A 27,659-nucleotide genomic window follows, 5' to 3' on the forward strand; every position below is an offset into this window, starting at 1 on the left:
GAATCTCTTGTCTATCCCCCCCCCCAAAAAAAAGAAGTATTCTAATTATAACTCCAAAACTTTTCATCTTCTCACTTTAAAAAGCACTTGCTGACAAAATGTCACATATATTTTGCCAAAATTTCACTGATGTCAGATTCATGAAATGCAATGTAAATGAACCAGGTTATGCACAGATTTTCCATAAGATAATTTAAATTCAGGATATATATATATATATATATTTGCTTTCGTAGATTTTCACGGGTACAGGAATGCAGGTTTTGGTGTCCTCGGGTGTCTTTTACACGGGAAGACACCCGAGGACACCAAAACCTGCATATATATATATATATATATATATAGCCTTATGGTGGTCGCTTGACCAATGTTGTGGACTATAAAACTGCTTGATATGGTGCTGATGATGAGACCCTGGATTTTGCAGGGAAACTGCTATTACCTAAAGATTCGCTACTTGCGTATGCACTTGAGAGCTGAAGACAGAAGAGTTAAGTGAAGTATTTGTTTTTACATCAAATCCTTCTGACAATTTGATGCATACAGGCATAGATGGGATTGTCTCATTGCATAGTCACAACCACTCCATTGCATTAGAAGGTAGTTAGGAAGTAGTGACTTGCCCACTGAATCCAAGGTCACAAAAACAGCAGTTATGCCGATAAAACTAGACCAGGTCATTTCATTGAGGACAGTGTTTCTAAAATTATTTGCCAGTGGGCGGGGGGGGGGGGGGACCCTGCGTTTTCAAAGCTAGCATATCAAAAGGAAAGCTTGAATCCTTTTCTCTGGAATCAAGTTTTCCAGGTGTAATGGGTTTCCAAAAGCATTCAGTCATGTCACCACCTCTGATCTGATGCAATGATGTGTAGATCTGCCTCTTCTCAAATTGCATTTGAGACACTCATTTCAAACTTTCTTGACAAATGGCTGGGGAAAACAGATCCCTAGGTACTAAACCGGATCATAACATTTTGGCACATGTGCATTCTCCACAGTGTGGGTGCCAGTTCATGGTCTGAACAATTGTGAAATGCTCCTGCTTCAGCTGTGGTCCTATTGAGGGCAAGGAGGATATGAGTAGCTGATTCAATGGCCAGGCAACTGTTCTAGTGGCGGACATCTTCCCCACAATGCACACCCATCCTTTCCCCCAATTGGAAGAAGAGTCTGATTGAGTGCCAAGTTCAGGACTGGCATCATTGGGCAACTACTCAGATCCCAGCAGGAGGCTTACTGCCACATCCCAGAACCCTCTGCTTCTTCTGCAAGCAGTTCCAAAAGCAAGGGAAAAGAATAGCAGTCTCCACTCAAATTGCTTTCTGAGCAGTGTTGCAGGTTGTGTCCACAGGGAGATGGCAAGTGGGGAGGAGGAGGAGGAGGAGGGCCTATTCACTCTTTCCCAGAGTTAGTTTTAGGGTGATGTTGTTGGTACAGTGGCGCTGGGCAGAACACCACAAAGGACACCACAGTGATGCTGGAGAATGGACTGCGAGAGGTGGTGGACACCACCAAATGTTAGTGTTGCAAAAGGTGCCACTGAAATTTGAGAGCCCAAAGTCTGCCACTGCCTTGCCTAGTGACAAGATGGTGCCCTCTCACCATTTCATGTGAGCACAGCACAGCACAGCAGTGGAAAATCTCTCTCCAATATGTGAGAGCCAACTAATTAGGACAGGCCTTGCACATGGACAACTCTGTCATCTGACAGAGGGGAATGGCTCAGGAGGAAGAACTGGGGTGTATCTCAGCTGCATGTTTAACTCTGCCTAATGGTTGGGCAGTATGTGGACCGAGAACTCCCAGAAGTGCAAGCTGGATTTAGAAGAGGCAGAGGAACCAGAGACCAAATTGCAAACATGCGCTGGATTATGGAGAAAGCTAGAGAGTTCCAGAAAGAAATCTACTTCTGCTTCATTGACTATGCAAAAGCCTTTGACTGTGTCGACCATGGCAAACTATGGCAAGTTCTTAAAGAAATGGGAGTGCCAGATCACCTCATCTGTCTCCTGAGAAATCTCTATGTGGGACAAGAAGCTACAGTTAGAACTGGATATGGAACAACTGATTGGTTCAAAATTGGGAAAGGAGTACGACAAGGCTGTATTTTGTCTCCCTGCTTATTTAACTTATATGCAGAATTCATCATGCGAAAGGCTGGGCTGGATGAATCCCTAGCCGGAATTAAGATTGCCGGAAGAAAGTGAGGAGGAATTAAAGAACCTTTTAATGAGGGTGAAAGAGGAGAGCGCAAAATATGGTCTGAAGCTCAACATCAAAAAAACGAAGATCATGGCCACTGGTCCCATCACCTCCTGGCAAATAGAAGGGGAAGAAATGGAGGTAGTGAGAGACTTTACTTTCTTGGGCTCAATGATCACTGCAGATGGTGACAGCAGCCACGAAATTAAAAGACGCCTGCATCTTGGGAGAAGGGCAATGACAGGCCTAGACAGCATCTTGAGAAGTAGAGACATCACCTTGCCAACAAAGGTTCGTATAGTTAAAGCTATGGTTTTCCCAGTAGTGATGTATGGAAGTGAGAGCTGGACCATAAAGAAGGCTGATCGCCGAAGAATTGATGCTTTTGAATTATGGTGCTGGAGGAGACTCTTGAGAGTCCCATGGACTGCAAGAAGATCAAACTTCTCCATACTGAAGGAAATCAACCCTGAGTGCTCACTGGAAGGACAGATTGTGAAGCTGAGGCTCCAGTACTTTGGCCACCACCTCATGAGAAGAGAAGACTCCCTGGAGAAGACCCTGATGTTGGGAAAGATGGAGGGCACAAGGAGAAGGGGGCGACAGAGGACGAGATGGTTGGATAGTGTTTTCGAGGTTACCAGCATGAGTTTGACCAAACTGCGGGAGGCAGTGGAGGACAGAGGTGCCTGGCGTTCTCTGGTCCATGGGGTCACGAAGAGTCGGACACGGCTAAATGACTAAACAACAACAACAACAACAATGGTTGGACTAGCCCTACCAGTCTAAGCCCAGTGTTCCAGTTCTTCAAGGGAAAGCAGTATTCAAGAGAAGCCTTCCAGTGCACATGTGCAATCCTATTCTCAGTTGCGTGATCACCCAGTCCTCATCAAATTGACTAAATGTGTGTTTGTGTTTGTTTTTAATACAAATTTGCCCTCCCCATCTAGAGTCACTAGTTGTTATGCATGACTACTTGTCCATGGCAAAAGCAGGATAGAGACCCAACACTTAACCCACTACATCCAGGACTCTAAACTCCCATCCAACCCAGCCTGGATGGTCAACAGTCAGGTGTATCCCAACATTTTGGGGTGGCACATGTTAGCCACTCCTGTGTGACACCATAAAGCAAGCAATATGTATCTTGGAATATGTCATCATTGTATGTGCTTTGGTACCTGGGATATTGCTGCCATTACATAAATGGCAAATGGTGCTTGCTGTGCTATCCCACTTTTCACAGTGTGACTTTCTGACACCTAACATATTGTTGTGGCATTGTGTTATTGACTTTGTTCCCTCCCTATGTTGTCTTACAGCCACTGGACTATGAGAATCGAAGGCTATATACTTTGAAAGTAGAGGCAGAGAATCTATACGTCGACCCACGATTTTATTACCTTGGACCTTTCAAAGATACAACCACTGTGAAAATATCAGTGGAAGATGTGGACGAGCCTCCCATTTTCAGTAGATCGTCTTACCTTTTTGAGATACATGAAGATATTGAGGTGGGCACAATCATAGGCACTGTGATGGCCCGAGATCCAGATTCTGCTGCAGGTCCTATCAGGTAAAGGCCAGAATTGAAAACCCTAGATTGATAACATCTCTATATCTAGTTATTTCAGCTGATATTGTTATTCTGACTGGCGAGATGCATAGAAATGTAGGCATGAGGTACTTGATAAAGAAGAATTTCTAAGGTATTCTATCCTGGACTGAGACATACTGTATTCTGGAAAAAGATTGTTTTGATCATGTAGAATGACATTCTCAGAAGCCTATCAGGCCAGAGCATGAAACTTCAAGGCAATGTTGTAACTTTCTGTCTCTCATTTTTGTAATGAAACAGTAGCTCTGTCTTCTCTGATAGTATTAGGGACAGATACTTACTTTTGGCCAAAAAACCTAGTCTATAGGTATATATCTCACTCTCTACACAAGACAAAACAACATTGTGTCATTCCCCCCCCCCCCCAAGCTTATTTTGTAGAGCCAAAATGTTACCCCAAAAAATCTAAACTTGAAACACAGAATTTTGAAATTGACTATGCAACTTTAAATCTAAAATTGACATTCAAACGTTTTGACAAACATCAAATATGAAATCCCAAAATGGGTGAGTTAGAATGTCCCTTTCGCAGTGGGAGCAAACAATGAAATCTTTCATTATTTCCCATTTTTTACTAATTGGAAAACCATAGTTTACAGCTTCAGGACATGCTAGGTTTATTGTTGTTAGCCACCCTGAGTCCAGCTTCAGCTGGGGAGGGTGGGATATAAATAAAAAATTATTTTTATTTTTATAGGTTTTCAACCAAACCACAGTATATTGTCCTGGCTTATTCTGAAGCTATTACCAGGCAACTACAGTTAATGGAAGAGTTTATTCATTCCATTCCTCAAGTAAAAGCAGGAGGAAAGACCCATAAGCACAACTAATCAATTCACTGATATTTCAGCTTATTAAGCAGATATGCTTGTCCAAACTCAACCTATGTCATAGCATATCAATTTTCAAATGCAGACCAAGACTTAAGTATAGCATACCAACAACTGCCAAATATTGTTGTAATTATTGAAAACACATCTCAAAATCAATTGTTAGATATCATTTTGCAGCTATAACATATTCAATGAATGTTCAGAGAACAATGGAGCATTATCATGAATATTTGGTTCAGCTCTATGGATTTCTTTTGTTTTCAGAAGCATGCTATTTTACTTCTCCTCCTCAACTGTTTATATGTGATATTTATACCAGTGTTTCCCAACCTTGTGCCTCCAGATGTTTTTGGCCTACAACTCCCATCATCCCTGACCACTGGTCTTGCTAGCTAGGGATGATGGGAGTTGTAGGCCAAAAACATCTGGAGGCACAAGGTTGGGAAACACTGATTTATACAACCAAGAAGTAATGAGACCTCTGGTTTGGCTTCTTCATCAATTTCAGTCATATTTGACAATAGCATAAGCCAAACATGAGCTAAAAAGGAAGGTTAGCTGGCCATGGCAAGACTTGAAGCTCTGTATTGGAATAAGCTCCTCTCTCATCCCGTTCTATTGTTTCCATTATATGACAGCTTTATTAATGTCTGTCCATGCAGTTTGGATATTTATTGGAATGGCAATAGGAATTTCAGCAACAGTTAATGAAAGATGTGAATGTATGGCAGAAAAAAATGGGCAAACAAGTACTGGCAAATGTATTCGGCAAGCTTTGATATGGCAAAAGAAAACCAGCTAATATTTCTATAGGATATATTACCTGATGTTTTTCCTAGGAAAAGAAAAGAATGATACCTCTTTCCTCAAATCCAGCTATCCAGAGTCACTATTTAGAAAACCACAAGAAGAAATAATTTCTAAGTTGTGATTCAAGGACCCACCACCCACTTGGGGATAAGAAAGACACATGGACACAGTATATTAGGTTAATGGGCTAAAAAAAGGTCACAACTTTATTGATTACAGCATGTGAGAGGTATTGGCTTAGACATTGGATAAAATAGCAGAGTTTGACTCCACCCCCTCAGGGAGTGGTGAGTCTAACAAGAGTTAACAACCAGTGGGAGGAGCCTATTGATGCAAGTACAACTGAAAGCTCCCCCTGATGTCACCGGGGTCGTGCCATGGCCCCCAGCCACACAGGGCATCAGACAGGCTCCACGACCACCGGATTCCTTTACCGGAATGCCCATAAAGTAGAGGGGAAGGCAGTGGCCACACCCTGCCCTCCAATGCACAAACATATTCCAATGCCTAACCGCCTATACCTAAAGTTGTGACGATTTGCTTCAAGGTAGACGAAAAACCAAGTGGCTGATGCCAATTTGCCAGTTCAACCCAGAGGAGACAAAGCAACAGAAACCCACAGAAAATGCAAGGCAACTGCCCGCCCCCCAAGCCAGTCTCCAAACCTCACGGTCTCCAAACTGCTGATGATTCTGCTTCCCTTGAGGCACTCCACTCAGAAATCTGCTGCCAAGACAAAATACTTGAGCCCCTGCTTCCCTGCGGAATGGCTCCTCCTGGCTCTCGCTGGCCACACTCCCAAACCAGCCGAAAAACAGCAAGCTCCTCCAGAAGTCTTGATCTGATGAAAACCAGCAGTGGAATGAAAGGGAAGTGCTGCCGTGGCCACATGTGAGCAGCAAAACCCCGCCCCCAAACCTCCACCTGATTGGTTGGCTGCCTGGGGACATGGCACAGCAGCCAGGCCAGGCCAGCTGGGCAGTGGCTGGAATGCCCCCTGCCAATGCGGGAAACGGCTCCTGCTCACAACTCCTCCCCTCTGTAAGGAGGAGAGGCTTAATGGCAGGCACCAAGAAACCAAAAAAAAATCACTGCAGTTTTGAAAGGTGCAGTCTCCCATCTTGATTTAAAATGGCAGTCAATTTCCCTCCAAACATAGACAAACACTTGCTCGGTAATCTCTGGAGCTATTGTGCAAAACTTTGTTATGTTATCTTAAGAACTGCATAGAGAACAAAGTGAAAAACAACTTTCCAGAATATCATAGCGGGTTCCCTGATTTCATGCACATCCAGGACTGTGGTGCAGCAGGACAAATCCTCCAATGGAGGAGGTTGCATGTTGACAGCTTTGCACTTTTATTATATAGTAAGGTATGTTTTCACATCCAAAGAATTTAACAATAATTATTCCCTGCCAACGTACCCCTTACCCCTACCCAACACAATCCGGCCATGCCAAAATAAATACTGTAGCTGGTTTGTGAGAAGATAATGAAGAAGAAACATTGACACTGATGTCAGTTGCAATCCATTGTTCAGTATGGCCAAATCACCTGTTTTCTGTGAAATAAGCTGCAGGTGAATAATTAACTAGAACTATTGATAGTAATGGACAGGAAAAAAACTGTCCCTACAATTTTTGCAATTTTCCATGAAATTATCTGGGGTTTGAGGAAGGAGCAGCAGGGTTACATTGTACCATTCTAATTAAATATTTTTGGACCACAGAGATAATAGAGCTAATAAAGGTAAATGACTGTATTTATCTTGTTCAGTTCACAGGGAAAGAAAAGTTACCTTTTTGCTTATTAAAGCACAGTAGTTGGTTCTTACAGTTCTGCCAGAGCTGCCGTTTTACAGAATGCAGAAAACACTTGATGCAACAACACTGTACATATAAAAAAACAGAGATTAACTATGAATTTTCCTCAGTGATGATTATATATATTTGTGCTAACACAAGTCTTTGGCACACAGGCTTGCACACATCTTTTCTGCCTTGGCAAATGGAGCAATAATTCTTTTTCGTACTGACAATGCTGGCGCCTTCTTTGGGTTGCTTTCTTCATGGAAGTGCAACTCTGAGGCATCAATACTCTGAACATTTTGTATGGAACCTTTATTAGAAAGGCCAACATCAAGAATAGAGAAAGACCTCCATCTTAAAAGCACATGCACACTCCAGAACCCAAAGGTGCACATGCTATATGGAACTGGGCAAACAGGAATCTGTCACCAAAAGAGAAGAGAATGAAAGGGAGCAAAGATTAAGAAAACAAATAACATTGAGGAGTAAGCTGGGAGGAAATTACCATAGTCAATATAAGAGATGAGGAGGAAGAGAGACAGACATATCACTGCAGTAGAAGTTGAAGCAGGTTTTACACCACCACCGGTGTGAGCCCGGCATTGCAATTTACGTATCACATGTCAACGAGCTGGATACTTTTTCAGCAAAGGGAACATAGACTCAATAAAATTTCAGAGGCATTTCTGATGGCCGCCTGTGGGGCTGCTCCATTCCTCATGGTTCTTCTGCTTCACGCATGAGAATAGTCAAGTGGGAATTGGAAGTGCTTCTGTATCATCGAGTCCATGATCCATTGTGCAAAATGGCTTCAGGAACTGTCATGGGGGTGGGGTGCAGAGAGATTTTAATTTCTTAAGCATCTTGGGAAGGGATAGGTCTGAATAAAATTTGGATCGGGAGCTTCCCAATGGCTCCACAACTCTAGTGATGCAACATCTGTCTGAACACTGAATTGGAATGGCTGTTTCTTATAGGAAGATGAAAGTGGTGCATATGTAGTTAGCAAATCTTTCTCTACTTGATCCAATTTAGGTTTTCTTTGGATCGCCACACTGACCTTGACCGAATCTTCAACATACATTCTGGAAATGGATCTATTTATACTTCCAAGATGCTTGACCGAGAAATATCACAGTGGCACAATCTTAGTGTGATAGCAGCTGAAATCAGTAAGTTCATTGCTATGTTTTCTTCATGTTTGCATGAGAAGAGAATATTGTGCAAAATTATTTTTCTTTGGATTTATGTGGAAGACCCAGTACCTCATGTGATGTTAAGCTTCAGTATGTGGGAGCTGCTGCAGTGTGTGTTCCTTCATGACACTGGTAGACCCACACTGGAGTACTCTATGTACGTAGGCTCGTAGGAGCTTCTCGCCATGTCAGAATTGTTTCTGTTTAGGGGAGGGTCAATGCTGGTCTGGGAAGGAGCTATGGTGTAGGGGCCCCCCCATACCTTTGTGTGAGCAGAGTGGCGTGACAGGAGCATGGATTGCTGCAAATCCCACATCCTACAGATGCTGTCAGAGGGTCCCCTAAGGGTGAGACTCTCCCTCAAAAAGTATGAGTAACACATTAAAGGACCTCCTAGTTTAGTCATTTATAATTCTGTGTGTTGAAGTTGTGGCATCGAAGACTCTGCCTTAGCTGGTAGAAATTCATATAGTGAAACTGCTGGGGTTTTTTCCGTTTTTGTTCTTAAAGTGCCATGTATCCATGGCCTCCTAGTTTAGTTCTGATAGAAAAGAGAATCTATTTTTTAAAAAAGATTACTGATTTCCCCCTGCTTTGACAGATAACCCCAAAGAGATGACTCGCGTTTCTGTTTACGTTCGGATATTGGATGTGAACGACAACGCACCACAGTTTGCTGTGTTCTATGATACTTTTGTGTGTGAAAATGCGAGAGCGGGCCAAGTAAGTCAATTTATGGAAATGTTTAAAGCTATTTGGTTCTGTTATGGGAACAGACACCAAGTCATTCATTTACAATAATGTGTCTATTCCTTAAGAGTGAAAGATTGCTTTTGAGAGCAGTTTGGGGAACTTAACATGAAAAGGGGGGAAATGGCTGCCAGCAAATCAGACTCCAGCCTTGTACAGCAATGCTTCCCAGCTACATCAACATGTAAATTACCAAATGACTTTCTTGCAGATCCACAAAAGGAAGCTTTGTGCTGGGAAGACATCAAGCTCCTTTCTCCCTCCCCCCACCCCCCAAAAGAAAACAGTTTCTCTTCAGTTGTTTTCTCGGATTTGTCCTTAAAAAAAACACCCTCTTAATTGCATTCAGTGCCGCCTTCATGGAGGAAAGTGTTATATGTTACAAACAGTAATTTGTAATCATTTTTTAAGCATCCTTTGCTACATAACTCAATTGCGCTTTGACTTGACATGGATAGTGTTCTAAAACATCACTGTCAGCCTCCTATTTTTATGCAAATGCTGGTTTTTATCTCAAAAGACTTTCTGTGGGCAAATCACACAACAGCATAAAAAGTTGTTTGCATCAGAAGGACAAACATTTGCTTTGCTTTGCCTCTTTAGGAGATGCTTTGAACTGTACTCGGATCAATGTGAAATGACTTTGCCTTCAAGAGCGGCAAAGTACCGGCCATTAGGGCTTCTTGCAACTCACAATTGTGCCTCCTGAGGAGAAAGAAAATGGGAAGAGTGAGAGGACAGGGGCACCTTAACTCTTTCACTTCCTGCTGTTTTTCTGCTCAAATCACCCCTTCCCCCAAACTGCTTTTCCACTTTTGTGGGGGTGATGGAGGGGCACACATCCTCACCTTTAGGGAGGAGGATTTTTTAAAGGGTTTGCCAGAATTGGCAGGGAGAATACTGTGACATTGCTTCTATTACCGTATTTTTCGCCCCATAGGACACACTTTCCCCCCTCCAAAAATGAAGGGGAAATGTGTGTGCGTCCTATGGGGCAAATGCAGGCTTTCGCTGAAGCCTGGAGAGCAAGAGGCGTCGGTGCGCACCGACCCCTCTCGCTCTCCAGGCTTCCCGCACATCTCCGCAAGCTGTGGGAGCCTGCGCTGGGCTCCCGCAGCTTGCAGAGAGTTGCCTGCATGCCAAAGGCTGGGCGCGCTGAGCCCAGCATCCCCCAGACTGCGCACCTCTCCCCAAGGCACTGGAGCCCTGCGCTGTGCTCCTGCTGCTTGCGGAGAGTTGCCTGTTCTGGGGGCTGGGGTCGGGGGAAGCTCGGGCTTCCCCCGCCCCAGCCCCGTGCCTGGGGGAAAAAATAATTTCCCCCTTTATTTCCCCCCCAAAAAACTAGCCAGAGCTCAGGGATGATGGAAGTTGTAGTCCAACAACATCTGGGGACCCACAGGTTGAGAACCGCTGCTTTAGCCAAACCCCGATATAAGCTCTCAAATATAGGGTGACAAATAGAGTAAGATTTAGATGTATTTACATGACTTCCCATGCCACATTTAAGGTCATAAGTTTATGTCATGCCTGCTGAATTCAATACATATGACCAGGCTACAAAACAAATTGCAAGTCACATACCTGTGCGGGGCAGAAAAAAGCTTTTTGATTTTTCTGGTTTACAACTAATTTTCAACAGATTTCATATTTTGAACTGAACAAAGGCTAAAGAGTCTGTAGCTTTTGACTGTGTCCACAACTGCATTCTTCCCAAATGGATAAATAGGCAAAGACTTTCAATTTCCTCTTCCATATTGATTTAGTTGGGAGTTATGCATTTATTTATTACTTTTCTATCCTGTCTTGCCTTTAAGGAGCACAAAGTGGCACACATGATTCTCCTTCTCTTCATTTTATCTTCACAGCAATCCTATGTGCTAAATTAGGCTGAAAGACAGCTATTGGCCCAATATCACCCACTGAGTTCCATTGCTGGGGTTGCAAAAAGGCCAGAAACTTTTGCTTCTGATTTGAGTTAACCATGGTTTATAATTATGTATGAACCAGAAACTGTGGTTAGCTGAACCTCAAGTATAGTATGGGGGACAAACCAGAACTGTAAACCAATGTTTAAAGTTGGCTTGTTTCCCTAATTCACAATTAAGATTAATTGCAGTTTGTTTAGGTTCTGACATAACAAAATCATTTGAATAGAACATCCAACCATGGTTTATTATTATGTGACTAAGGCTTGATTTCATTTACTCTTGCTTTCCCTCTCCTTTTTCAATGCAGCCGCAAGGAGGAGAGAGGAAAATTTCATTTTACCGCCATTTAGTGTTACATGTGAAGCCTAAACTGTGATTAATCTCAGCTTATGGCTCATTTAAACAGGTTGGCTTCATAAATCAGAGTTTGAAGTTGGTTTGTTTCAGTAAATCATAGTTAAGATAAATCTGGAGTTGATTTGCATAAAGATGAATCATGGTAGCCCAAGTTCTTCCCTTAGGCATTCCCACTACATTTTCCCATCTGTTTTCTTGTGCAGAGGAGTTGAAAAGCATAACATTGTGGGAGATGGGGCAAGGATAAACTATCCAAACGTGTCATACGTGTTCCCACTGCAGGAAGATAGATTAAAGAGTTCTTTGCCTATATCTCCTTTTGGAAGAAAGCAGATCAAGTGAATAATTGTGTGTTTGGGGGGGGGGGGGAGAGACCATAAAGGATATAGGGCAAAATGCAAAGTTTTCTGAAGCCAGATTTCGCCCCTGGGCCTCCAGTTGCCTACCAAAGCTCTGGGGAATAAAAAAGAAACCAAGTAAACAATGTACGGTAATGTGCATTTGACTTTACTGTGTTGTTTGGGATGGATAAATGTTACGTACCATGCAAACACAGAAACATATTTTGAAAGCGTCCTTCAAGGCCACTTGTACTTCTCAGAGCAATCAGACAAACTTCTCACAAATGTCAACTTGTTTTTCCTTGCCCTTCTCTGCAGCTAATACAAACCATAAGTGCAGTTGACAAAGATGATCCCCTCGGAGGACAAAAGTTTTTCTTCAGTTTAGCTGCTGTTAATCCAAATTTCACAGTCCAGGACAATGAAGGTATAATGAATAAGACATCTCGGGATGTGAGATGAGTGATTCTTCGTGCACATTTCCGGAGTATTCCCATTTTTGTGTAGTTAGGTAACTGGGTTCAGAAGCACAGCATAGAAATAAAGACATGTTTCAACTCATTTTCAAAGGACAGATAGGCACTATTCTGGCCCACTGAACCACTGAACAGTGCTCTAGAGCAAAACCTACCCCGTCATTTCAAGTTGCCGTAGATTAGCTCCAGACAAACTCTTATTTCCCATTCCACAATGATTTTTGTAGTAGCAAAATGGTGGGCTGGTCCACCTACTCAAGCATTTAATTTCCAACAGTGTCCAGCTGGGTACCTCTGAGACCCCCTGGGTTTAAACCACTGAGCTTCTTGGGCTTGCCAGTCAGAAGGTCAGTGGTTTGAATTCCCTGCAACGGATGAGCTCCCATCACTCTGTCCCATCTCCTTACAACCTAGCAGTTTGAAAGCACTCCAGTGCAAGTAGATAAATACATAGGTACTGCTGCAGTGGGAAGGTAAACAGCATTACCTTGTGCTCTGGTTTCCGTCATGGTGTTCCGTTGTGCCAGAAGCGGTTTAGTCATGCTGGCCACATGACCCGGAAAGCTGCCTGTGGACAAATGCTGGCTTCCTTCGGCCTGAATGCGAGATGAGTGCTACAACTCCATAGTCGCCTTGACTGGACTTAACCGTTCAGGGGTCCTTTACCTTTACTTTACTTTTTGTTTTCTGAGACACCCACAAGCAGGGTATGACGGCAGAGTCTTACCTAGTATGTGATCAGTGAATGTATACTGTTCTTGCTTGTGATTAATCATCATGTACTATAGTCAATGATAGATCCATCCCCCAGCAGCACATCAGCCACCATTTTTTCCAGAGATGAGAGATCCAATAATGGATATCTGTCATCTACCTAGCTTAATCCAGAAAACCTTCAGTTACTAGTGTGCACCTTCAATCATTCAGATTGTCTATGGGGTTAGCTAGACATTTCTTGGGGTTTTCTTTGCCTTTTGTTTATGATGCAGCGATTATGGAGTCACTTCCCATGTCCCACACCACTCAATTCCTGTTAGGGGACAAAAAAAAATAACAATTGCTCATTAAGGAAACAAACTGGTTCTTTTGAGTGAAGGGGAAATGGAGGGGAACATTGAAGCCTTGAATATTATTCATGCTAGCTCGCTTTATTAATGACAAACTTGTGAGGGTTTTTGTTCTTCATTTAAAAGACAATGGCAAGGGGAAATGTCAATAAACGTGGAACTGTGGCTTTGGGTCAGAAGGCTGCACACACAAGATAGCCGACTGCTTGCTTCAGGGGAAATATTTAATGGGAAGTCTGTTCAAGTTCTGCTAATGTAACACTGAGTGCATAGCTCTGTGGTTTTGTTGTAATGTGTACATTGTTTGTGGCTAACTCGTCTAGATAACACTGCCCGGATTTTGACGAGAAGGAATGGCTTTAGCCGGCACGAAATCAGTACTTACCTTCTGCCAGTGGTGATCTCCGACAACGACTACCCTATCCAAAGCAGCACTGGCACACTGACTATTCGGGTGTGCGCCTGCGACAGCCGGGGGAACATGCAGTCTTGCAATGCTGAAGCTTTGCTCCTTCCAGCAGGTCTTAGCACAGGAGCGCTCATTGCCATTCTGCTCTGCATCATTATTCTCCTGGGTAAGTTGCAGGGGAACACTACTCTTTGCTGAATGAAATGGCACTATAAAGAGATATTTGGCCCTGCCAAGCTGCATCCTGCAGTCTTTTTTTTTTTTTTTTTTTTTTTTTGCAGCCTTTCGTACTTGTCACCACCTTTCAGTAATCAAATTGATACACTGATTGTCCCTGAAATTGGATTAGGGTACAATATTATCTTATCGGCACAGATGAAGTCGTAACTGCATAACCACTTCAGCACGTTCCAGCTTGCAAGCTGCTGCTCCAGAGATCGCCAACCTTTTTGTCGGGTGCATGGGCACATTAGGAAATCTAGGCAACTGCTGTGGGCACCACAAAACACCCATTTCATAGAAGAAGAAAAACTGGCGGTGCTCAGAACCAGCCCAAACAACAGGCAATACATTTATACAGAGCAAGAAAAGCAAATAAAGCAAATGGATGAATGAGTGAAACAGGCAACATCCCCACCACCAAAAAACCCCAACCAAGCAACAACAAAAAGTAAAACTGAAGAACATCCCTATTTAACAAAAAAAATGAGAGGGTCTAGAGGCCTTGGTGGGCAACAAGGGGGTTGTCGGTTGTCTGAGGGCGACAAGGTGCCCACAGGCATCAAATTTGAGGCATTTTTGTCCCAGGACATTAATAATCAAGGCTACTTAGTGAAAAAATAGGAACAACTAAAAAAAAACCCAACACAATTGAACATTCATAGAATTAAAACTATATATAGATATAAAATATGCACACACCATTACCTCTCTGGAGAGCTTCACATAGAATAAAAAGTGTGCCTCTTCCAAGATTCACGCATTTATTTCTGAATCATTTGGTGAATCGAGCATCTCATTTTTTTCAACTTTTGCATTAGAGAGTAAAGGATAGAGCAGACGAGAAGAAATGCTGCCATACCTTAAAAGAAAAAGAGGAAATTGAATTAAAAGTGTGAATCAGCCTCTACTCTTTGGAGATAACAAGCTCGAGTGGAGTTCTGTTATTCTCTCTCTTTCTTCCTTTAACAAAATAACAATAATAAAATCCTAAGTTTCCTACCCCCTCCTTTAAAATAAACTTCCAGGGTACTTTTCAGCCTAAATTAGGAATACTTTATCCGCGTAAACAAATTGTGCAACGTATGAAGAAATGAGTGAATGACTTAAAATAGTCAGCAGCAGATTTCACGGTGAAGCTATGCTGCTTACCTTACTGTTGGCTGGTGGAACCAATTGCAGTGCTTTGGGGAGGGGAAATGGTGCCAGTAGAAAGGTGACTGGCTCTGCTGGCAAATTTGCATTGCAAAAACCTTTCTTCCATCCTGGCCCCCTCCTTACCATCCCAGTACACTGCAGTGACTCGCCACACAGAGGTCAGGTGCGCAAAACAGCCCCACCAAGCCACCCTAGCTGAAAATAGTACACTCTTTAATAGGGATTATGGGGTCAATTAAACTTTTTTTTTAACTGTGGATTTCCAATTAGCTTTGCTGTCACTTCTTTCCTCAAAAGAAGGCATAGTTCCTGCTTCAGCAAGCAGATCTGAGGGAAACGAGATGGGATATGTCAAAGAACAGCTGTCAAGTTTGAAATGACAATTAGCAGCTACTTTTCGAAGCAAAAGAACAAAGGAAGCATTAGTTAAGTGTTGCATTTTACAGACTATAGCACTAAAAAAGAAGAAGGCTATTTTGGGCAGACTGTTTTCAGTATTTGGTTAAAGTGCACTTGCCGTAGGTTCTGGGCAGACAAAAGGAAATTCTTTCACATAATGCATAAGTAATCTAAGGAATTCACGACCAAAATATGCAGTGATGGCATACAGATGATTTTTTTTTTAAAAAAAGTTTAGTCTTATTCAAGGGGGATAGAACTCTCAACAGCTGTTAGGATAGCTAAGAGAAACATCCACGTTCAGAATAAATACCTTGTTACAGGCCACCCCAATCTCACCCGAGCAGAAGCCATATTTTAGGGGTCTTGGCACTTAACCTGGGTTTGTGTTTCTTGGGAATGAGGCACAGAGGAGACTGCCGTGTCTTTATGAAATATGGTTTATTTTTGCACATATTTACAACCTGAGATTTGGTGGAGGGCGTGGAGAACATGACACCCCAAGAGTGTCTCTCGTTGTTCCTCTCATAGCTTCAGCAAACTTGATTCCAAACACACTCTGTTACCCCTGGTAACATCACCCTCTCCGTTCTTCTATTACTGTCCACTTCTCAGCTGGGAAGAAGGACGGCATCTACACAGTCAAGTGTTCTTAATGGCCTGGTGCTTAGCTGCCTTTGGGTTCTTAATGGCATCACTGTCAGCAATCTTCTGAACAGAAGAATTGGTTCAACCTGCATTTTTCATTGGCCTGGCATCTTCCCTTCATAATCTAAATATTTGCCAAATTCTAGCTTTCATTAAATTTAGGGGAGTCTTGTGCCCTTGCAAATGCATAACAACATCTTCATTGCTAGAGCAATAAATAATAAATAATGAAACCTCACACCCTTCCTGTGAGTTTCCAGAAGTATTGCGGCAAAAAACAAAACAGATTGACCTTCTTGGTTTGATTCATCCAAGGAATTTCATATGTTCTCATTTCATCTATTCTGGACATCAAGGGTCAGGATTACAAATCCCCCACGGTGTTTCTTGGTAGGTTTCTAGCAATGGTTGCACATAGATTAATATTGTTATAGATTTAAGGGGGTAATGCCCCCAAACCCCATACATGCCAGGGTTTCAACTACCATATTTTTTGCTCTATAAGACTCACTTTTTCCGTCCTAAAAAGTAAGGTGAAATGTGTGTGCATCTTATGGAGCGAATGCAGGCTGCACAGCTATCCCAGAAGCCAGAACAGCAAGAGGGATCACTGCACAGTGATCCCTCTTGTTCTGGCTTCTGAGATTCAGAATATTTTTTTTCTTGTTTTCCTCCTCCAAAAATTAGGTGCATCTTATGGTCTGGTGTGTCTTATAGAGCGAAAAATACGATAATTGGGATATGGATTAAAGTGCAGAACTGTGCCAGATAGGGAATTCCTGGGCTGACTTACGCAAACCAGCCTGGCTGGCTGGCTGAAAAGCAAACTTGATAACATGACAAAAGGTGTTGATGGCCCACTGGGGAGTGAGATGTTAGCAAGGGTGTATGTTTGAGGGGACAGGAAAAGGGTTTCTGGGAAGAAGCAGGAAGAAGAGTTGAGATCCATCTTTGGGGGAGGCTGCTTGCCCTGCTGCCTCTTGAAATGATCATACCATGAGATCTGGACTCCCTCCATGCAGACTGAGGGTGTAAAAAGGCTAATAAACCATATTTCTTAAAGGCATAGCAGTCTCTGCTGCACATTCAATTCTCCAAAGAAGGACAGACCTTTGGCAAGTGCATGGTTGGGCTCTTGCCACCGCTTGGCAGAGAGAGGGGCAGGCACATGACTTTTGAAACAATATGGTCCAATATTCATATATTTGGTATAAAAACACACAACAACAGTGTGCTGATTTGATACAGGATGCCAAATACATCATAGAGTACAGTGGTACCTTGGTTTTCAAACATCTCAGTTGACGAACATTTCAGTTTTCAAACGCCGTAAACTCGGAAGTAAATGGTTCGGTTTTCGAACACGCCTTGGAAGTTGAATATGCCATGTGGCTTCTGCTGAGTGCAAGATCCTGAGGCCTAGCTGTCGGCTATTGAGTTTTCAGTTTTTGAACGTTTCAGAACTTGAATGGTGTTCTGGAATGGATTACATTTGTAAACCGAGGTACCACTGCATTACCAAATAGCGCATGGCTGAAATCTTGCACTGAGCTGGTAAAAAATAGTAATAATAATAATAATAACAAAGATGGACACGACAGACATGTTTGTTAGTATCGCAAACTGCAATTCCTTCTTAATGGTGTTCTTTCTTTTTTCCAAGTTATAGTGGTGTTGTTTGCGGCTCTAAAGAGGCAGCGAAAGAAAGAGCCTCTGATCTTGTCTAAGGAAGATATCAGAGACAACATTGTGAGTTATAATGATGAAGGTGGTGGAGAAGAAGACACACAGGCTTTTGATATTGGCACACTGAGGAATCCTGCGGCTATCGAAGATAAGAAGCTACGCCGAGATATCATCCCGGAAACATTATTTATACCACGGAGGACTCCTTCTGCCCCAGATAACACGGATGTCCGGGATTTCATTAACCAAAGGTTGAAAGAGCATGATAATGACCCCTCTGCGCCACCGTACGATTCCCTGGCAACTTATGCCTATGAAGGAAATGATTCTATAGCTGAATCCTTGAGTTCTTTAGAGTCTGGCACTACTGAGGGAGACCAAAACTATGATTACCTCAAGGAATGGGGGCCTCGGTTTAATAAGCTTGCTGAGATGTATGGTGGAGGCGAAAGCGATAAAGACACTTCCTAACCGACCGTAGGATATGCAGTTTTTGTTCATTTGAGAGGAAGTAACTTTACAGACACCTTCTCCACGTGACAATATTTGATGTTCAGGAACGTTTTCCTGCCACTCAGCACAATGGTTTTTTTCCTTTCCTTTCTTTCTCGTTTCGTTTCAAATTTGCTCATTAATGTCCTTTATTCTTTCTTGTAGAATGTCACATGGAATATATACAGCATTTTATTTAACCCCTTTTCAAAAGCCAAAGCTATTGAAATTCAGTGTGGTCCAATTTATGAAATAAAGGATACACTACCTTTGTGCAGGTTTATAATCTCCCAAGCAACCATAAATTTGAGTTGCTTTTGTTAAATACATGTTCTACACTTGCAAATACAGCTTTTTTAAAAGACCCAGACCGTGATCCACAGAGGGTCATGAATGCACGTTCCACATGCACTCCTATGTTTTTCCTTAGAATTTTATTTCTTTTTCAGGAACTGCCCACACAAGACCCCTGGAGAGCTTTCCAAAATCTTGCATAGGGAGCATTCTCCCCAGAATCGACATGCCTAGAAAACAAGGGGCTTCTTTTTCTGTTACAAAAAAATTAATCTTCTGAATAACAGCCCACTGTGCAAAACCCATCAGATTTTCCAATAAATTCTTTGAATTTTGCTATAGGTGAAATTTCAGTGGCACTTCTAGTATGTGGGTTCTGTTTGTGCAATTTCTGAAAAAGGATGTGAAAAACAATTAAAATGAATGCACAGAACCTCTGTGCACTTCTTTTTAGAGATTGTGGCCCTGGAAGAAGAAGAAAACATATGTCCCTATTCTGTACATTACAAATTTCCCTGAAAATATACACGTGGTGTTAATGTGATATGCAGCTGGTTTAAAAAAGAAAAAAAAAACTTTGTGCAACTTCATTTCATCAGATTCTATCTGCCAATGTTTTATATTTATATTTTTGTATTTATTTTTAAGAAATAAACCAGTTTTATAACGATATTGTTGCCTGCCTGATTTATAAAGAACATGGCCTTTTATCAGTTTAGAGGGTTGTGCTTTTATACACAATTATTTTGTTATCTCTGGACCACTTGTCCTTCCAAGGAGCTCACAAATATTTAAATACAATATAATCCAAGCATAAAATCATAGTGTAAAACAGAACTCATCTAATAGCAGCTGCAATTAAGTGCACATAAGCCCCATTGAACTCAATGGGAAATTTCAGCAGATAGATATATCTATATCTATGAAGAAAAATAGAATCACTGACCTTGAAAATATTAAGGAATTGCAACCTCATTTTGAAGCTGGCTCCCACTCAATCCTTACCATCTAATGTATGTGAGTTTATGTGTATCCCATTATAACTATGCAAAAAAATTCATGCAATACAGCTAGTGGCTGTATACTAGTTATACTGCAATGTTAGCTTAAGTGCAGTTCTATGTATTACAATGGGATTTACTGCCAGGCAAATAATGGATATAGGATTAGGATCACAACCCAGTTTAATCGCTGGTCTGACTCTCGACCATATTGCCTGGAAATGGCAACACTTTAGCTCTTCCACAAGGGAATCTGGTATGAAGGAAACGAAAAAATGGGATCCCATTATTTAACCAATATAAGAAGCCATCTCAAATAATGGCCCTGATTCAGCTTTGAACTACTCAGCAGAAGGTATGTTTGCTTGGAGGGAGGGGCTACATTCAACATGTTGCTCCTATTGATGAATGCCGATGAGCCAGATTACCCCAAACTGGCCTAGAACAATTTACCCTGAATTTAATAGCAGAACTAATTGGAGTGTAGCAAATGCTAACCCTACCCAAAGCTTAAAATCCTAGCAACTGAACCATCAAACCGTGAGGCAAACATATTTTCAGCAAATCCTGAACTGCAACACAATTGGTACACATTCTTTGTTTTTTTTAGGGGAAGGCTATTTCAGAGTTTGGCTGTCCTCTTCATGGTTGGTAGCAGATGCATGTCTGCAAGTTGTGGCATAACCAGGAGGTCATTTGATGGTAAACACAGTGTTTGGGCAGGTCAACATGGAAGAAGCCATTATCTCAGGTATTCTGGTCCCAAGTTGTTCAGGGGCTTATTCATACATAAAGTTTCAACTTGATCCAACAGCAAAATGGCAGCCGATACAGTTCTTTCATTAAATGTGTTACATGGCAGAAGCCAGATGCATCACACAACAGCCTAGCTAGATCCAGCTTCTAGAGCCCCACAAAAAGCATATTGTAGTAACTAAGACACAAAGATAACAATGGTCACTGTGGCCAAGCTATTCCCACCTAGGAAAAGCTGTAGCTGGTACACCAACTGAAGCTAATAAGGGGCTCTTTGTTACTTGGGCCTGTGGTGACATGATAGCTCTAGGAGCACCCCAAGACTACAGACTTGTTTCTTCAAGGGCAGTGCAATCTCATCCTGGACAAGTAAGATGCCTAACTTCTGAACCCAGAAACCACACACACACCTACAGGACATCCATTTTATCAGGATTCAGTCATCCAGCACACCTCTGTGTCCAGACACTAGTCTAAGACCTCATGATTCGGATGTACAACCTCTCCTGATTTGTGATTCAGAAAAGTGGATTTAGATGACATCAGCATGGTGATGGCACAGGACTCCAACCCTCCTAATGTGCTTTGTTTTACCACCTGTATCTGGTGCTCATTTAGACAAGACCATTTAGAACAGGCCTAGCTCAAGTCGAGAGACTTCACTTCCTCCTCTAAGCAGGTTTCTGCAGATATATTGTCTTCCACCAACAGCCTGAATCTAGCAGTTCTGATGTGTGTTGGAAGAGAGGATGAAGTTAAGTGCAGTAGAGGTAGCCGAGACACCCTTGTAGAACCATTTGGAGGTAGTATAGTATACAATGGTACCTCGGTTTTCAAATGTAATCTGTTCCGGAAGACCGTTCGAGTTTCAAAATGTTCAAAAACTGAAAACTCAATAGCTGACAGCTAAGCTTCAGGATCGTGCACTCAGCGGAAGCCGCAAAACATGTTTGACTTTTGAGGTGTGTTCGAAAAATGAAGCATTTATTTCTGGGTTTACGGTGTTTGAAAAACGAAACGTCAACTTCTGAGACATTCAAAAACCGAGGTACCACTATATTAGCAGAATGTGTGGTTTGGCCCATGTCATGTTTTGGATCTAACAATGCTGGTGACTCTCTAGTTGAATATTCCTGTCAATGGAAGGATGAGCAATCATTTTTTGACAAGGGATCACTCACTGACTTTGCCTGATGACTAGATGGGTGGGGTATAAAAAATAAATTTATTACTACTACTACTGCTGCTGCTACTACTATTTGGCAATTACATTAAGTAATTCAATCTAAGAATGTTCATCCATACTATTTACTTTTGAGGTGGGAAAATCTTCTTGCCTTTTCTTATAAAGCGAACATCAGTTACGAAATAACTTTCTGAAGAGACAGAATCAAACCATGGTCATTTGAAACAAATATTGTAACTGTGCATGCAGTGGAATAAAACACTGTACAAATTTTCAATCACGTTTATCATTTTTTCAATAACTGCTTAAGCCCACAGAGAATGAGGAACTCCACGACCGCTAACTAAATTAAATATCCTGCTTCAGGGCCAAAACAAAGAACACCTTCAGATGGACATGATTCTAACCTGAGGGCTCAATCCATTCTGCTTATGAGGATTAATTATTTTGAACACTTATGTGCTATCAAAGCCAAACATATTGAGAGGGAAGGTTGCCAGTTTAATATGAAGTATATTAAGAGGAGAATTAGCCGTTCTAATATATTTTAAATTTCAGGAAGTAGAGATGACCCCCTACCCATACACATTGGAAAAACATGCAAGGGAGGTTGCAAGCCTACACAAGATACATCCACAAACTAAAGTATAGGCATGGAGCTCATTTAGTGTGGCTGGGATGGGGGTGGCGCTGTGGTGTAAACCACTGAGCCTCTTGGGCTTGCCGATCAGAAGTCGGCAGGTTGAATCCCTGTGATGGATCCCACCCCCTTACGTCCCCATTAATCTACATCACTTCTACGTCTTGTAATCTGTGTTTGCACAATCAGTGCTTTGTGTGCTTTCTGTTCTGACACTTTCTGAGCTCTTCTTGACCTTGGGAAGAGTGGAGAAATGCTGTCCAGAGACAGTGAATCTGTTAATCTCCTGTTTCCCAGTGTTTCTTCTCCTAGCTGTTCCCCATCCAGTATTTCCCAGCTTCTGCCTTCTGAACTATGCCCCTCTGCAAACCACTGTTCCAAATCTATACTGTCCTCCTGCTCCTCAGCACTGTCCCTGACAATTTAGTTGCCCCCCGCCCTGGCCCCATAATGCTCCCTTTTTAGCCATACTGAGTTGGGAAACTGAGGATAAGAAGCAATGGTGGTTGAGCTTTTCAATGACCACACACCTCAAATCCCTTCCTCTGACTGCAGACCTCCTTCTAACTCAGCCTTCCCACTGTCCTTACTGGAACATCAGGTTTTCTCCCTTATTTAGATATACCTCCCATCAATAATAGTGCTTTCCTCAGGATTAGCTATTAAAGTGCTACAGTTGGATCCTTGCTGCTTTGACTGCAAGCATTCTGTCATATTTGTTTTATACTTTATTAAACATTACAACTTGAGACCATTAATTCCTCAAATTTAATTAACAAAAAAGAAATCTGTTTTGCCATGTAAAATGTCAAGTTCCATTCCAAAGGATCTGGTGTTGTAGATATAGCAACGGCAAAGGAACAAACATGGTTCATTCATATGTGCAACAGAATGTTTTGGAAATGTCATAGTAACCTTTGAAGACGACAGTCGCAGTGAAAGGAGCCTGATTTTGGATCCTTAATTATATGAAATGTTATGGAGGGGGAGCACCCCTGAAAGAGCAGCTTTCTCTTTCTGAAATCTCATTTGGGCCTTGCACTTTGAGACACTTCACATGGGCAATTGTCATGGTGATAATTTCTTTACCTCAAAATGTTTCTCGCCTCAAACAGCGCTCCAGGCTAATCAATCAATTGCAAATGGAGAAACCATATGATGATCAGGCTGCCACCTGATATTTGTGAGCACAGACCCTCCAAGTGTCCCAGGTACACTCCCTGATCGACAGAAGCCATCCTGGTTTCTGATTTGACCCCGGAACATCCCGCTGTTCCTTAGGACATCCCTATTTTCATCAGAGAAATGTTGGAGGGAATGGACTTATGCAACTCCAGAGCCAAGGCGATAAGTAACAATACAATCTTTAGAGGACATCTATAGGAAAGATATGCTTTTATATATGGGCAGGCAGGCAGGCAGGCAGTGCAGCCTGGCCCTGTTTCACTCCAATGGCCCTGCTTCACTCCATAGCGTGGGTGGCTTGCCTGCCCCGGGTGCCAGAAACCCATGTTACGTCACTGCCACAAGCAGAAAGTGAGCACTACAGTACTCCCCTCACCCGCAATTCCAAGCAACTGGCATTCAGGGGCATTTTGCCTCTGATAATTGGTACAGTCTAATTATCCTCCATGAAATTGCCTAATCCTCTTTTAATGCCATCCAAGTTGGTGGCCATCACTAAATATTGCGAGAGTGGATTCCATAGCTTACCTATGCATTGTTTCCAAATAGCCACTCAATTGGCAAGCGAGAAAGCAAGAACAGAATTCCCAACTTCCTTTGTTGGACAACACCTGGAAATGTTTGGAGGGAAAGCAAAAGTTATCCATGCTTTGGAACATCTGAAAGGACTCAGCCATAAAGAGACGTGTGTAACCACTGCTACTTTATCCTGTCTGTTACCGTGGAAAAGAAGAGGGAGGCTTCGATTGATGCTCAACAAGGAATTTAACAAGGTTTTACTATGCCCTCTCCTCTCAACCAAGGCTGAACCAGCCTTGTATGGTGCCAGTATGAGCCAGAACGGTGTATAAGCCAGTATGGTGTATGAGCCAGTATGGTGTAGTGGTGAAGAGCGGTAGACTCGTAATCTAGTGAACCTGGTTCGCGTCTCCGCTCCTCCACATGCAGCTGCTGGGTGACCTTGGGCCAGTCACACTTCTCTGAAGTCTCTCAGCCTCACTCACCTCACAGAGTGTTTGTTGTGGGGGAGGAAGGGAAAGGAGATTGTTAGCCGCTTTGAGACTCCTTAGGGTAGTGATAAAGCAGGATATTAACCCCCCAAAAAATTTACTTTATTTAAAATTATTTTTGGATTGGACCAGGAGTGTGAATGAAATGCAGCTGAACAGATCTGGCAAAAAGGCTGAATTTGAGAAAAAAGATGTTGTTTTTAATTGTGTACCGAGGAAGAACTCCAGAGCAGAATTTTAATGGCGGAGACCAGACATGCACTCTGTGAGTTCTTTATGGCCACGGGTCCCAGCACACCAGGTCTGGAACAATAATGTGTATGTGTATGTGTATGCCTACTTATAAGATGTAACAGAGTTGCTGTTCGTAAGGTGGTGGTGGGGAACGGTCAGCTGGAAGTGAAGGATATCAGTTGGACTCCAAATAAGAAACAATGCAGCAATGTGTGGAAATGATGATCATATGTTTGGAACAGGAGTATGAAACCTGGTTTTAAGAAATTGCATTAAATTAATTTAATTAAGTTTGATTTGCAATCATTTGAAAAATTAATAAATATAATGTGTGCGTGGGGGGGGGGGGAGAAATGACTCAGCAGTAAGCATCACATGAAACTCCATAACACTTGTGCCCAACACCAGTAAAAATATTATCACATGAAGGAGTTCTGATCAGTGAGTTCAGCCTCATAATTCCAACAAATCGTTCATTCTGACGCATCCATATTTGTTGCTATCAAAGGGTTAAAGGGTAGCAGAAACGCTCTAATCACTGAGCAGCTGGAGGTCATTAGGCTTCCAGGAACATGAGTTTGTATAAATAGTCTCCTGTGTGTTTGTTCTCCCCCACTCTCCCCTTTTTGGGCGTGTTTGCTGAGATGTGTGGTTCTTCGCCAGGGTTGTTTTTTGTTTTGTAAATAAACCTTATCTTTGAGTTACAAACCGCATGCTCCAAGACTCCTCTTTGAAAAGATACTGCCTCTCCTGCCCTTCTTCAACTGCTGTGCGAAATACTCAGCTGTAGTGGGACTTGTGACGATGGAAGCGCACTGGGCATTTACATTAAACTAATTAAAGTTTAATGGGACAATATTTCAGATTCACTGGCCTCCTCCTACCATTACTACTCAGATTCTTTAACTGTTCCTTCCTTTTGTCCCCAACTGTTTCTCTGCAGCATGTCTATTTGGCTCTCGAAATTAAAGAACTTCATCTGGGGATGAAGCTTGATGAAGGTCAATAGTCCAGGTCTAAGTAGCACAAAGCCTTCTGTTCTATCATGGTATGGATCATTAGTAGGACTTTCCTAGCTATTACTACAAGGCCAAAGTTTACAGAATCACAAGGTCACCTGAGAGAGGGACAAGGTGGCAGTGAGGCTTGTGCAGCACCAGATGGCTCTGCTGTTGTGTCCTCAGAGTGCAGACTACCCCACTGTTTCATCCTTTTCATGAAGTTGTGTTGATGGCAGTAACCAGAAAGCCATGTGTTCCCCACCACTCCTAGGGCTGCCATATGCCCATATTTTCCCAGACATTACTGGGATTTCCAGAAGGCAGCACTTTGTTCTGGATCTTAGGCAAGTCATTTGTGGAAAAAACAACAACAAACAAACAAAACTCAACAGCTTTCAGAAGGTCCTGGTTTGTACTTTTTTGAAATATGGAAACCGTAGTCACTCCTGATGCCACGTTCTGACTACACATCACACAGATACCAGGGAGATACCAGGCTGTCAGCTTTCCTCGCCCAAGCCCATTTGCTAAATGCATTTTTTAATTATTATTTTTTTAACAAAAACTTTCATAAAGGGCAATTTGGTCTCTGTAACAGAATCCTTTTAAGTCTCACAGGACTCACTTCATTAATTAGGATGACAGGAATTGCACAGGGATATCAAAGTAGGAACAGTTGGATGAAGCAGCTCTGAAATTTCTCCAGTCCCTCAGCTCATAAAGACTATGGCTTTTATCTGGTGTCAGACTTATGCAAATATGGTTCTGTTTTATCTCATCTTGCACATGGCCAGCAGTGAGCGGCAGCTTTTCACAGTGTTCCCAAACCATTATGGGCTAACTATAAAGTCTGCTCAGTCACGTGTAAATCTGTGTGCAAATGTCCTCTCAAAACTATCCACCTTATTTGTGGTGAGATGAAGCATTGTGCTGGGGTTTTCACAAACTCCTCATGGGGCAAGAGAAATTCTCTAGAAGTTTCTCAGGGATGTTGCTTACCATTTAGCTGGAGCAGTGGAACATCTGCTTCCCTCAAACCCTTCTCCCCCTACTGTGTTGGCAGGCTGACCACCATTTTTCATTCGCTACAATGCCCCAGGCCTAGCCTCATTCTGAGGCATAATATGGGAGAGGAAAGATGGCAACAGGAGGAATGCAACAATTTTCAGTAGTGTTTCCTCCCAGCTGTTTGAAAACTTCAAGAATTCAGCTGGGTCAAAATGTTTGTCAAGTGCTTTTTGTGCTGATGGAGAGTCTCATGAGAAGAGATGCTCAGGAGTTAGGAAGATAAGGAATGGGAGACCTTGAGAAAGAAGAAGGAAAGGTGAAATTCAGGAAAAGAAGGGTAGGTGAGAAAGAGAATTTTGGGACGAAGAGGCTATTATCTTTCAGGCATTATTCATCAGTGCATGCAGCAGAACCCCATGCCCTCCTAGTGTAGAATCATAGAATCATAGAGTTGGAAGAGACCACAAGGGCCATCGAGTCCAACCCCCTGCCAAGCAGGAAACACCATCAGAGCACTCCTGACATATGGTTGTCAAGTCTCTGCTTAAAGACCTCCAAAAAAGGAGACTCCACCACACTCCTTGGCAGCAAATTCCACTGTCGAACAGCTCTTACTGTCAGGAAGTTCTTCCTAATGTTTAGGTGGAATCTTCTTTCTTGTAGTTTGGATCCATTGCTCCGTGTCCGCTTCTCTGGAGCAGCAGAAAACAACCTTTCTCCCTCCTCTATGTGACATCCTTTTATATATTTGAACATGGCTATCATATCACCCTTTAACCTCCTCTAATGTCTTCTTAAGTAGATTGGGGAGAACCCAAAACAGATTTAAAGGTTGCATGGCGGGTGGGTAGAAAAAGGGGAAGTTTTGTTACACAAGTGTAAATCCTTGCACTGGTTAAGCAAGTTACTTGGTTCCTACCCAGTATTTATTAATCACTTCCTATGA

At 42.4% G+C, this 27,659-nt stretch overlaps 1 protein-coding gene and 1 long non-coding RNA gene across 9 annotated transcripts in view; one reads left to right on the forward strand and one right to left on the reverse strand.

Moving 5' to 3' along the window:
* The window catches only part of CDH10 (cadherin 10), a 396,680-nt gene extending 377,318 nt beyond the window's left edge, over positions 1-19,362 (forward strand). For 6 of the 8 annotated variants that reach the window (XM_083747260.1, XM_083747255.1, XM_083747256.1 and 3 more), the window contains 6 exons: positions 3,525-3,778; positions 8,308-8,444; positions 9,070-9,191; positions 12,163-12,271; positions 13,711-13,962; positions 17,884-19,362. In XM_083747260.1, the coding sequence (XP_083603386.1) occupies positions 3,525-3,778; positions 8,308-8,444; positions 9,070-9,191; positions 12,163-12,271; positions 13,711-13,962; positions 17,884-18,377 (1,368 nt within the window). In that variant the 3' untranslated portion in view covers positions 18,378-19,362. Of the gene's footprint in view, positions 1-3,524; positions 3,779-8,307; positions 8,445-9,069; positions 9,192-12,162; positions 12,346-12,377; positions 13,353-13,710; positions 13,963-17,883 lie in introns of those variants that run through there. The other 2 variants (XM_083747259.1, XM_083747261.1) reach the window with 2 other exon arrangements.
* LOC310848415 overlaps positions 1-27,659 on the reverse strand; it is a 667,736-nt gene that overhangs the window by 536,363 nt on the left and 103,714 nt on the right. The window lies entirely within an intron of this gene.

Source organism: Podarcis gaigeae, assembly GCF_964106915.1.
Source record: "Podarcis gaigeae genome assembly, chromosome: 7".
Classification (NCBI taxonomy): Eukaryota; Metazoa; Chordata; class Lepidosauria; order Squamata; family Lacertidae; genus Podarcis; species Podarcis gaigeae.